This window comes from Phodopus roborovskii, unplaced genomic scaffold (genome assembly GCF_943737965.1).
Source record: "Phodopus roborovskii unplaced genomic scaffold, PHOROB, whole genome shotgun sequence".
In the NCBI taxonomy this organism is placed as follows: Eukaryota; Metazoa; Chordata; class Mammalia; order Rodentia; family Cricetidae; genus Phodopus; species Phodopus roborovskii.
The window spans coordinates 15,226,010-15,239,450 of record NW_026126460.1 but is presented as its reverse complement, the minus strand read 5'-3'; the positions used below and the strand labels follow the sequence as shown (position 1 = coordinate 15,239,450).

The window sequence follows — 13,441 nt, the reverse complement described above, 5'->3', positions numbered from 1 at the left end:
GATCATGACAAATTGTATAGATTTCTAGGATGAAGAAATAGCTCAGCAGTTACACCCATTGCTATTTTTGCAGAGGACCCAAGTTTGGTTCCTATCATCTTTTGTGGGCAGTTCATAATGATTGCAACTCCATTTCCATAAGATCTAACACCTTTCTAGGATTCCTCATTGATACACACACACACACACACACACACTCCTATCTATTGTCACCCTCCCTTAAATAAAAATACATCTTAAAACAAAATTATCCACCAAGAAATCACTACTACTGCATAATTAGCAATGTGCTGAGGACAACTGATTGAGTGCTTAGTCCCAAATGTGATGACTTTAGCAGCCTTACTCAACTACTGTCACCAAGTTTTAGGGGCCACAGTACAATAGAGCAAAGGAATTGAGGAGCTAGATAATAAGGAAGAGAGCTATAAAATACAAACTTCTGGATTTGGCACAACTATTGCACTCATGAATTCATAGCAAATGGGGTTTCCCCCCACATGATCAAGATAGCCAACATGGACTAGCCAACAGTGATAAGGACATACTCTTCAGGACCACTCTCTGAGGAAGTGCTGGAAGTTGATAGCTATGAGGAAAGGATGAATCATTCTTTATTTAGTGCATTTCCCATCTGTAGGTTTCACAGGCTGTGGTGGATTATTCAACACCCATGCACACCATTACCAAGAACAACAAAAAGAGGGCATGAAGTTTAAGGGTGATATATGGAGAATTAGAGATGGGAAATGGGGTATGGATATGATACTATTACATAAGTTACATAATATTCATGTATGAAATCCTGGGTAACAAAAATCATTAGATTTGGCTCTCACCATTGCACTTCTTGAACCAGGCTTGAGGATATCTTGAAGTAAGGAGACAAAATTGTCTCAACCAACTTTGAAAATAAAGATCTGAGAAGGTGAAACACAGCATGTGAAAATATAGTCCCATGGCTAATCTTAATTTCTAAGGAAGGAGCGAAGTGTAATCTTTATTTTTAGTGTATGAATGTCTATCTGAAAACTCCCCACGCTATTACTTATTGAAAGGCAGGTGTTGGAATTCACAAGTATAAAGAAATTTCAGCATGGTATGTGAGGATTTGGATACTCTGGAAGGAGACACAGGGAGGTGTAAATTCTGGATTTCATGCTTGACATAGTGTCTTTCTTGGAAGACAAAGTATGTTGAAGGTTCAAGGCCCATTCAGATAACACTGAGAGTTTCATACCAGCCTGTACTATAAACTCTATCTAAAAATAAAAGGGATTTCAGAGAGAAGTAGTCTGTATTGTGGCAAAGTATCATAGAGTAGGGAACTTAATTTAATAGTAATTTACTCTCTCACATTTCTGGTGGTTAGAAATCTAAGACTGGCATCCCTAGGCTCAGACCTGTTCTGAGATTCGGTTAGCATTCTCTTTTGTCTTTTTGTAGCTACTAATAATGGCTGTCAGTCCATGACATTTTTTTTTTTTTTTTTTTGCTTCATTCCAGCTTTGCCTTTATGGTCAAAGGGCTGTCCTCCTAGGTAGCTGCACTTACATGGTGTTCCCCTTCTGGGTATGTGAATGAATGTTTGTGTAGTTCCTGAATGTGTGTGAGAAAATATACATAGTAGTACAAGAGCATGTGAAGTCCAGAATGTCTTCATTAACCACTTTCCCACTGTTTGCTTGTTTATTCTAAGACAGAATCTCTCACTGAAATTAGAGTTCTTGTCATTTAGGCTAGACTGGCCACTATACCCAGGGATGTGCTTGTCTCTGCCCTAGTACAAATCCTAGTACAGGGATAAAGATATGCATGATTACACCTGGTAATTTGCTTGTTTGTTTTGTTTTTACATGGATTCTGAGGGGTATGATCTCAGATCCTTATCTTTGAGCAGCAGCAAAACTAGCCACTGACTCATTTGTATAGCCCAGCTGTCTTCCTCTTGAATGGACACAGAGCACATTGCACCAGGACTACCAACCATCACCTTAGCTCGATCCTATTTTTAACAAATACCTGAGATCATTGCCCCATAAAGAGAATGCTTTGAACTACTTATGGTTTCTGAAGTCTTGTCCATGGCTTTGTGAACCTGTGGGTAGACATTGCAACATGGATGGAATGTCACTAGGTCAAGACCACACTTGAATTGGACAGGGATATCCCTTTCTAGGCTTTGTCTAATATTCAAGTTTTCACAACTCCCAGTAATGCTGTGTATTAGATCTATAACCATTTTCAAATCTTTTACATTAAAATTTTGTTATTTTTATGTACTTACTGGGAAAACAAGCTTTAAGATAATCTTAAATATTAAGAAACAACCTCTCAGAATTTTCCCCCCTGTCTGCAGTATCCCATCTCTGTGAACACAACACCGGGCATATTTATTTGTCATTTCTCTATATAGGGCATTTGGTTGTGCATGTGAATTTTGTATCAGTCCCTGCCCCTCGGGTATTTGTGCTTTATCCAAGGTGTACTTGATGACTGCTTGAAGAAGATACATTTAAGATGCAGGATTTAAGTTAATCATTAATATTGTAAGATTAACATTCCAATGTTTTAGCCCATGGAAAATTGTTTAGTATGTTAAATGTAAAAGACTGTATACAGATGTATTTGTATGCTGTGAGGATGGAAGTAGGTGACAATACACAGATAAAGCATACATGTTGGGAGCCAAATGAAGAAAGGGTTTAAATGAGTCCACCAGACCCAAAATAAATGATAAATATGTATTTATTAGGAATGCACTTACATAAATAATAGTAAATAACCACCTTGGTCTCTCTACTCCACTAGACACATTCTCTGCCCTTCCTAAGCTCCCACAATGTTCTCATCTCAACTGAAGAGAGCCAGCCCCTCCTCTACCTTATATGGGGTCACCTTGAACACCTGAATTTATGCCCATAGGGTGTGTCCACCACTGCAAGTTCAGTGGCAAAGCAAGATGTTACCACATAGTAAACAGTGTTGCTCTCAGTTTTCAGTTTTATTTATAAGGAAATAATTATTTTATCAGAAATTTGGGCCACACATAAATCTTAAAGTGAACCATATTTAGACAAAATTAAGCCTTTCACTTGCATGCTTTTTTATAAGCTCAGCAAATGTGGTCATTACATGTATCTTCTTATAAGAGAGTTCATGGAAGCTACTCTTTTTCTCTTTGCTCGACCTGTATTACTAAATAAAAACAGTTAAGCTTTCAGAAGGGGTAGTGGCCTATGACCCTCAATTGCATTTTAAATAACTTGATGAATTGTGATAAATTATTTAGTAATTCATTTTGTCTAAGACAGCATCAATGTTCGTGTCCTATACAGGTTATATAACTTTAGGTGCATTTTTGTCTTTTCAGTGTGCGCAGGAACAGAGAATAAACTGAGCTCGCTCTCTGACCTGGAACAGCAGTACCGAGCCTTGCGCAAATACTATGAAAACTGTGAGGTAGTCATGGGCAACCTGGAGATCACCAGCATCGAGCACAACCGGGACCTCTCCTTCCTGCGGGTAAAGCTGTTTCTTATTCTATTTTTTGTGAATGGGGATGATGTGATGACGTACAAAAGGAGTTCTGCTTGATTAGACCTGGTAGCTCTACCCTTCTGCCAGGCAGTCTGTGACTGTAGGCAGAAGATAAGCAGTGGGAGAGGCACCTGAGGGAATAGAATAGGAATAGCAATGCCATAGTGACTGACGACCCAGCTTAGAGTAGCTGCTGTCACCATTAGGTTGATAAAAAGATTATGTCAGGCTGTAGCACAGGACATAGTGCAAGTCCCTCCTTTTCTGACAGGATGAGGACTAAGAGAGTCAGAGGAGCAATCAGATAAGAATGGGTTGCTTTAGCTTCATCCTTTTCTGCCACATTTCTGTCACTTGGAGGAGAGAACAATGGAACAATATTGTCACCCCTCCTAATTCAAGCCAATGGCATTATTTTTTGAAACTGTAAACAATTTAAAGTAGACTCAGAAGAAATCACAAGTACATGCATACCCCCATGTACTATCGACTAAAGTACATAGCAAATGTAACTTGCTGGGAAGATATGGCCTTAGAAGCACTCAGTATTTGGGTTCTTAGCTCTTGTTTCTAAAATGCAGTGTACAGAAACTATACTAGGCCTCTTGTGAGAAATTTAATGATGCTGTAGCAAAGGAAAATTAAATGAGAAAGCTGCAAACTGGGGCAGTAGAAGTAAGCGGTACATGAAATCCAAACAGTGTGGCAGAGATAAGGAGTGCACTCTAATGACAAATGTGCTTCCCATCTTCTGTGAGCTTTACTTGATTTAACAAATCACTAGATTTCTCTGAAAGCCAAAGGCGGGTGTGTGTATATATAAGGTAAGTATACATATCTATATTATGATACATACCTATGTTATATTTAAATAATGCAATGTAAAAATGTTTATAAGTATGTAACCCTGTTGCTGGACTTTATCTTGTCCCACCAGGTCCTGCCGCTTTTCTCAGCCCCAAATAAACACATGGATACTATACAAATTATAAAACTGTTGGCCAATGGCTAGGGCTTCTTATTGGCTAGCTCTGTCTTATTTTTTAGCCCATTTCTATAAATCTGTGTATTTCCATATGGTCTTATCTTCCACAGCTACATGGCGTCTCCTCATGGCATCTCTCTGCCTCTCTCCCCAGCATTCTTCTCATTTCCAAGCCCCACCTATCTTCCTGCCTCTACTGACTATTGGCCAAACAGTATTTTATTCATCATCTGATAAGAGAAACATATATGCAGAAGGACATCCCCCATCATAACCCTTATGACCTTCTAATATAATGATTGACCAATGATAAGCTTCTTTCAAATGTTAACCTGTAGAATATGAAAGTCATATACAGATGTTTGAGCAACATTATTAAAATAATTGGTCTAAAATTCTTAGGAAGCATATTGAATGCAATATTTTGAATATATTTGGGAAAAATAAAATAAACAAGGCCAAGGTTTCTATGTGGAACTAGAAGTATTTTCTTCCAATACGAATTTGCTGGCTCCATACTAGTTTCTTTAAATGTTTATTAATCTTGTGCTAACCCATACTCATCCATAATTTCATGTTTTATTATGAGTAATTTTAATCACTTTTTTACAAATTAACATATTTTATACATATATCTTTTGTTCCTTTATAGTACAGTTATTCTTAAATGTGACATGATTTTATTAACAATTAACTTAAACTTAAAAATTAATTGCTTCTTGACTTCAACAGCTCTAGACACTGAGCACACACATCTAAATAAATCACATATGACTCCTGCCTACAAGGAACAGGGCATTGGAGATGAAGAAAAAGACTGAGAGTAAAAGAAAGTATTACACTGGGACAGTAGTGAGTCTAATGCCAAAAATATTTAAGTGATGTCACCATCCACGTGACATTTGATTAGGTGAAATTGTCAAGGGACATTGAAAAGAGAAAAATCAACAAGTAGGCCAAGAGTAAAGCATTTCTGGGTCTAATTTTGTGTTCTTTGATGAGCTAAGTGTTATGAGTACTTGAGAGAGAGAGAGAGAGAGAGAGAATACCTGTTTGATATTGGTAATCCTATTTCCTACTACTGAGTGATACGTTATTTCTAATTATAATCTAGAATATTCTAAAAGCCTTCTAATTTGGAATTTTATTTATTCTAAAAATCACATCCTTATCTTTCTTTCTCAATAAATAATTGATCAGTAATGACACATTAAAAACAGACCCAAGCAATGAAGTTCTGGTTACTTTACATAATGCCACCCATGCATTGAGGAGTCAAGCTATAAATTCATGCCAACCATTGTCTTGGAAAACATAGCCCTTAGATATGTTCATATGATCATGATTTACAGAACAGCTTTTCATAGATGTTCACAAAAGGATAGCTTAAATCTATCATGCACACAGAGGGGCATAATGGGTACTTATTTCTTTCTGGTTTCATTCCTATCATTAGGAGTCACAAAAATTACTTTTATCTTGAAAGAAATATCGCAATTTTATTTTCCTATCTAAGCAGCATGGTGGTTCTGACATTTGTGTGTGTGTGTGTGTGTGTGTGTGTGTGTGTGTGTGCGTGCGTGTGTGTGTGTTTATGTGTGTGTTTGTTTTTAATGAAAACACACTCTTTTCTGTGACTTGTGACAACAATTTACATACAGGCCAAACTTATATCATAACTGATCACTAAGTATTTACAAAAGTACCTTAGTGTACTAGGTGATTTGTTCACTACAGATGTCAACAGTATGCTTCTTGTGATACACTTGTATGTATATGTTTGTGTGTGTTGTGCATGTGTATGGGTGTGAAGGTGAACACATACACATATATCTATGCAGAGGCCATAGGCTAACATCAGATATCTTCTCTAATTGCTTCTCCACAATATTTTCTTGAGATGTTTTCTCTCACTGTACCTGGAACTCTTCAGTTTGATCTTATTAAGCACCAGAGATCCTTCTTTGCCAGCCTCCTCAGTGATAGTTTTAAGGTTATGTTATCCTATGTTTAGCATTTTATGGAATGTGCTCAGAATCAAACAGGTTCTCACACTTGCCCAGCAAGCATGTTACTGACTGATTCTCTCCCATCCCCAGTGAGTAATTTTGAAAACTATTGATCAGTTATAGAGTTATAGAAGTTTCTTTTATGGTAATCTGTTCTCTAAACAACATGCAAGTCTGTTTTCATGACCTTATTATTTCTGTGCCAATAATACCCACAATGCAAGTTATGTGGAGAAATCTCAGGGTATGTCAATTATTTGGTATTATAACCAATAGCATTTAGGTTTTGTATCAATTAGTCTCTTGTCTTCTTTATTACAAGAACATAGCCATCCTTGTCTTGTGGTTTAAATGTCAGAGAAAAATATACAGCTAGCAGATTTGAGTAAGCACTCTGAAACACACACAGAACAGAGAAATATGAGCCGCATTCTAGTTCTACCCAGACAGTTCATTCATTTGTGCCCATGAGATACTTCAGGAACTTGATTGTCATTTTATGATTTCTTCCTTTCCCCATTTAAATGGATAAAAGTTATTTCTTTTAGTATAGCCAAAGCATTCCAAATAGTACCCTTCCAAAGATATCAAAAACAAAAAAATAGACCTTTGAAATTAGATTGAAAACAGGTTGTGTACCTAACTTAGTTGATGGGTGCTGGCTTATGGCCTAGCATGCACAAGATCCTGTATTTCATCCTCTATATTCAGCAAAGTGTACAATCTGGATGTGTGTGTGTGGGGGGGGGGGCAGCGGGTCAAGTGAAGTGGTGGCAAGAAGAGCAGAAGGATCAGGAGTCCAGGGTCTTTCTGGGACAATAGAGTAAAGGTCATCCTAGGAATCAAGAGATTCTTCTTCTAAACAAACATGGAGGAGGAACAAGAAGAGAAGGGGAGGAAGGGAAGATGAGGAAGGAAGAAGGAGAGGAGGAATAGAAGTTGTGTTTTGATCCTTTCAGGAACACTGGGATTCTTTGGAAAGCCTTGCTTTCTCTCTGTGTGGAGACATCAGTTTTGATGAAATACATTTCGATGCACTGTTTTCAAAAAGCTTTCATTATAGAAAAGAATCTCATTCTGCATACTCTTCATGCAACCTGCTTTTTCTGAATTCCTTTTTTGGAAGGAAAATAATCTTGTTGATTATTTTTTAACATTTGACTGCATAGCCAGCACATAGTTGCCTAGGAAAAGGGGCTCTAAAACTTATTTTATCATCACCACAAGGTTAAGGCATAAAATGGAGAGCAACAAGGCATAAAAATTACAGATTTTGTGTTATTGTCTACACTTTGTGAACTCTCTAAGACAAACCATAGTGTAGACAGTAATGGGAATGAACCTTTAGACCTTTTCCTCATTAGGATTCTGGCCAGCTTTTCCTCCTTTGTCATACATTGGTCTTCCTGGCTACTGCAGACATTCAGTACTTAAGCTCCACTAGAAAGGTAACATACCCCTCAGCTTTATAGCTCAAATTTATTTTTCTTTTTTAATCTATCCAAGTTAGATATTAATTGTCAGCTATTTGTAAATATTGTGGTATGTGCTATGCTCATAATACACTTTATCCCCTGCCGTATTCTATGGCTTCATTTAGCTGTATGTACATGGTTTTGAAATAGTCTACATTAAGATTATAAAAGAATAATCTTAATACTTGGTGTATTATCCTGGAATAGTAAAAGATGTCACTAATTCATTGGACCCATGTATGATATCATCCAAATAATGACTATAAGGGAAAAATGAATAAAATGAAAGCACATGTTAAAATTATAGCATTTATTTATTCTATCTACCATCTATCTCTCAATCTATCACAATCATCTACTAACCTATCTATAGACATATTATCTAGCTATACACATTTTATTGATTCTAATGATTTTGAGAAGAAAACAATTTTTATGATATTGATATTAATATTGAAATATTTTAGGGAATATATTAGGGAATGCATGATCTTATGAGCATGTACTAACCCATACTACAGGGCTTTTGTGTCCTATGGCAACAAAATAGATAAGGAACCCATATTAGAAATAGTAACCAAAACAGTTACCAAGAGAGGGAAAGCATTTCTAAGAATGATAGTGGGCGGCCAAGCTGAGGATTATGCCACCAAAGTTCTGTAGTGCAGATAACATACAAAATATTTATTTGAATGAGAAAATGGTTCATAGAATAGTTTGTTTAAACAATGGCCAACCCTGTTCACTTGTGTGATAGGAGATGTCATTCTGTAAATGTGTTTCTCTTATTGGTTAATGAATAAAGCCCTTTTGGTCAGTAGGAAAGTGTAGTGAGATAGTCCTTCTCTGGCACTGACCACACCCATTGGGGGTGGAGCCATGGGCGGAAGTGACCTGTGGAAGGAGGTCGGAGGGGGCCAGGAAAGGTGCCCTCTTTCTGGCATGACTCGGAGAGGATGGGGTTGAATTTCCTGGTGTTCATCTGTCTAGGTTGTAAGTTATTTCTCCCTGAATAAATATCTATTCGGCCTATTTGTTTATCCTGATCCTTATTTACCGCGATAGGAAAGCAAGATAGGTGGAGCAAAGAGAGAAGGTTTCAGGGAGAGATAGGGAGAAGATTCAACATGTAGGACAGAGAGAGCACAAGCCTGCACCCTCTCCCAGGTAAGATAAGACCACGTGGAAATACTCAGATTAATAGAACTGGGTTAATATTTAAGACAGAGCTAGCCAATAAGAAATTCTAGTAACAGGCAAACAGCTTTACATCTAAGACAGTGGCTCTGTGTGTATTTGGGGCTGAGTCAGTTGTGGGACCAGACTGGTGGGAAAATCTACTAGTAACACCTGTGTTTATTTTCCATTATATACCAGACAGAATAATTTATGTAGGAGAAAATGATTGAAATAGGATGAGAAAGGTAGTCTTATTAAAAAAAAAAAAAAAAAAAAAAAACAGCAACAAAGTCCCACTAGAAATTGAAAGAAAAATATCATTAAATGGATCATTTATAGCATCATTACATGGCCCTAATGTGTTAGAGCATTATATTTACCAACATGTTCTGCGAGTTTTTCTTGTGGTGTGTGTGTTGTATGTAAATTTTGTTGAAATATAAGATAGGTATGACTGATAAGCCTAACTGCTTTGTTTTCTGAAAAATGGTAAATAACAGGAAAAATGTGCATTTTTTAAAGTAAGTATATTAGACTATCTCATGTAGGTTTATATTCTTTGGCTATTTTTCATTGAGTAATCTGGATACAGATTGCAATAGAATTACATAAAAATCAACATCCTAATATTCAGAGCATCAGTTATTGGGTTCAAATCAGCTATGCCTTTGAGGAATGTTTACAAGAATTAGAATAAGACATTGCCCTCTGTTTTCTTTAAGTACTGTTTGTTGGCAAAGCAAAGAAAACTGTCTTTGTTGTGAAATGAAATGTATTTCCTGTGTTTTGGTTGTGATCTCTTAGCTGGGTGAGATGAGAATGCTGAACAATAAGTAGAAAGAAAGTAATATAATAACTTGGCAGTTGGGTCAAATCAGACACTCTGGGTTAAATGGAATTTTCATAGCTTTAGGAGTTTCTGCATGCTTTTTCTAAGATCATTGCATATAGTACATATGCAATTTTTTATGTATGTATTTACAGCTGGCATTTAAATTGAAACTTGATTTTCTACTGAATCTAATCATGGAACTTGTATTACATTTGGAGAAGCTATGTAATTTACATTTGGCTTAGGAAAATATACTTTTTTGATCAGAGGTTAAGTACCATGAAATCTGAAAATATACATTTACTATAAACTATTCTTCACAAATTTTATAGGAAAAACAAAAAAATCCATATTTTTATTGAGCTGTCTTTTAATAATATTTATATTTAAAGCTGTCTACCTAACCATTTAAATTAAACACACTGTACAAACATTTGAATTTTTTCTCTGTCACAAAATTATTAATAACTGTAAGGAACTGAGACCAGATCAATAGAAACCATATAAAAATTGCCTAAAATTGATTTGGTGGGTGGAGGCTCTCTGTGTCTTGTAAAGCAGCCAAACAAAGTGAAAAAGATAATACCAAATTTGGAAATTAAACCACAAAGAAAAATAAAGCACAACAAACAAACAAACAAAAAACCCCACATACACACAGATAGAAATTTATTCATCAGGATATTTCATGATTTTCTTTGGTATGTCTATTCTTACACACATGTGGAAACATTTATATGCAATACATATACACATACACACAAACTAATAATACTCATGCTTAGAATTGATATTTAATAGGAAATAAAGCTTTTTTTTAACAATTATTGGAAGAAAAGTTGGAAATTATAAATAGATGAAGAAGTCAACCCTCATATTTACTAACACAATTATATGTATGCAAGTAAGCATTTATGTATATACAAATAAATACCATGACGTACCATTCTCTATAATTGAGAATTAGACTGGCATGAAATATTAACTATATTCAATATACCTATAAATTTAGTTCATGTATTTTCTGTGGTGTATCATGTGGTGCCTGTATGTGAGGGTATGGGTCCTAGAGTTGTGCACACTGCTATGCATATTAGAAGCCATAGCAGAACATTGGAAGACTCCCATCATTGCTTGCTCTTTTTTTTTTTTTTTTTTGTGGCTGCTTGGAAACAATGTTTTAATATCTACATGGCTCTGCTCCACAGCTGTGGGATTACATGCATTGAGTCTTTTACATTAGTTCTGGGGATAAGGACCCAGGTCTCAATGCTTACAGAGCAATGACTATTGCCCACTTAGTAACCTCCACAGTCCCATTGATTGTTTATAAGACATTATTATTAAAGGTATAATTACTAACAATAAAATCTCACTATTACCAGTAAGAGTAGTTAAGAATGAAGTTCATCTAAAATGACTAAAATGTCTTTAATTCCCTAAATTATAATGGACTCTCCAGAAAAAGTGTTATGTATTAAATATATTTAAATAAAGAATGAATATTAGGATTCTGAGAACATGCAAGGAACATGTTTAAAACTTGGGGGTTGGTTCATTTTAATTGTCTTTCAATGAGATATGGTGAATTGTTGGGTTAATTTTAGTCTCAGACAAGAACAACTTAGGTAGCAATCTCATTTTCCCTTAGGATCCTTTGGTCCTCTGCTCTGGAAAGTGAGCTATTTCTTCACTTCTTATTTGTATACAGCAAAGATTATTAGATTTTTTTGTTTTGTTTTGTTTTGTAATTAAATTCCCCCTTTCTTTCCTGTCCCTTTCCTGCCTTTCTAAGTTCACATGCTCACATACCCTTCCCCACTTGTCAATGCATGGCATTTTATTCCTTAATTGTTGTTTCATGTGAGTACTTAACATGAAGCAAAGATCTAGCAATAGGCCATGTTTCTGAAAACAAAATACTAATATAATCATATAAAACCCTTTTGAAAGTTTAGAACAATGTAATTTTGTTAGTTTTAATTCAAAGTGGAACACCTCATTGCCTTTCAAGAAAAGGGTTGAATTAAACTGGGTAATCATTTGCATGAAACCAAGTCAATTTTAAAGGTCTTTTTTTGGTCACATAGAGCATAATTTAAAGGTCAGAAGTGTAAAAATAAAATCTTAAAATTCTTGCATTTAGAAACACTATAATTATTTCTCTTGATCTCTAATTTGAACCCATTCACTATAAAATAGTCTATTAAAATATGTAATGAAAGCTATAAAAATTAAGGTATTTGTTTTGGTAAATATAGGCCTAGTCGAATGGTATCTGTTTTATATAATTCTACCTCAACTCAAAATACATTGTTGTATGTTGATGTAATTTACAACAAGTGGATTCTGTATTTGTTTAGAAAAGAGATGGTAGAAGGGAGAGAAATGAAAGGAGAGAGGGAGGGAGAAAGGCACAGGCAGGCACACACACACACACACACACACACACACACACACACACACACACACACACACAGAGTCTGCCCATCCCTGTTATACCTCCTGGTGTCTCTGACAGCCCTGTATCAGGAGATAACTTATGTACACCTACTTGGAGTCTTTTCTTTGTCCTTTTATCACTTTGATGCTCTAGTAGCAGTTATAGTGGTAACCACAGAGGACATGACCATACATTTCAGCTTCTGGGTTGTCCTAATTTTGTGTTTTCAGAGAGGTGAAATTAAGAGTCAAATACTTGGTTGTCCTTTTTAACAGGCAGCCCATAATTAAAAATGTGCAGATTACTGCAGAGTGTGTGAGTGTTGGTTTAAAAATCTGAGAAGGTTCATTTTATGGAAGCACTGGGAAGCATTCATTAAAAAAAAGATGATGCCTCAACAAGGATTTAGAAAGAGGTTATGAAAAGAGGTGAACCAGAGGTTAGGAAATGTGGATGATAGAACATATAACCAGAGGGTAGGTACCTAGTATGACACTCTGGTGGTGTGAGGGTGGGGATTCCACTGGGAAGGGGAAATAGAATATATTGTTACACAGAGACTGAGGAGGAAGATGGACAGGTGTGAGGATTACAGATGGGAATGAAAGGCATATAAGGGAGGGAATTTTGGGAGGGACAATTGACACTGAGGGATAATTAGGGGAACATTTGAAAATCTGATATTTGTAGAAGATGCCTAATACATACATACATGAAAGGAATCTAAACAGAGTTATCAAATAATGGGAAAGACAATGCCATAGCTGGATATAATATGCCACCAAGTAAAGCCTCCAGTGTGAGGCATGGGTTATACCTAATTGTGTTGTTGGTTAAAGGGGCCTATGGGGAACCCCCTACTATCTCAGGCTATCTCCAAAGCTAGTGGTTGCTCTCCATGAACTTAAGGTAAGGACCTGTTTCTGAAGACAAAACTTATATGATTTCCTTTGGTTTTCTTTGGATTAAATAAAAAAC

The 13,441-nt window shown here is 36.0% G+C and overlaps 1 protein-coding gene across 1 annotated transcript in view; it reads left to right on the top strand.

The window, feature by feature from the left end:
* Positions 1 to 13,441, top strand: part of Erbb4 (erb-b2 receptor tyrosine kinase 4) — a 1,004,487-nt gene that overhangs the window by 355,069 nt on the left and 635,977 nt on the right. The window contains exon 2 of the mRNA XM_051190418.1: positions 3,374 to 3,525. Within this exon, the coding sequence (XP_051046375.1) occupies positions 3,374 to 3,525 (152 nt within the window). The remainder of the gene's footprint in view (positions 1 to 3,373; positions 3,526 to 13,441) is intronic.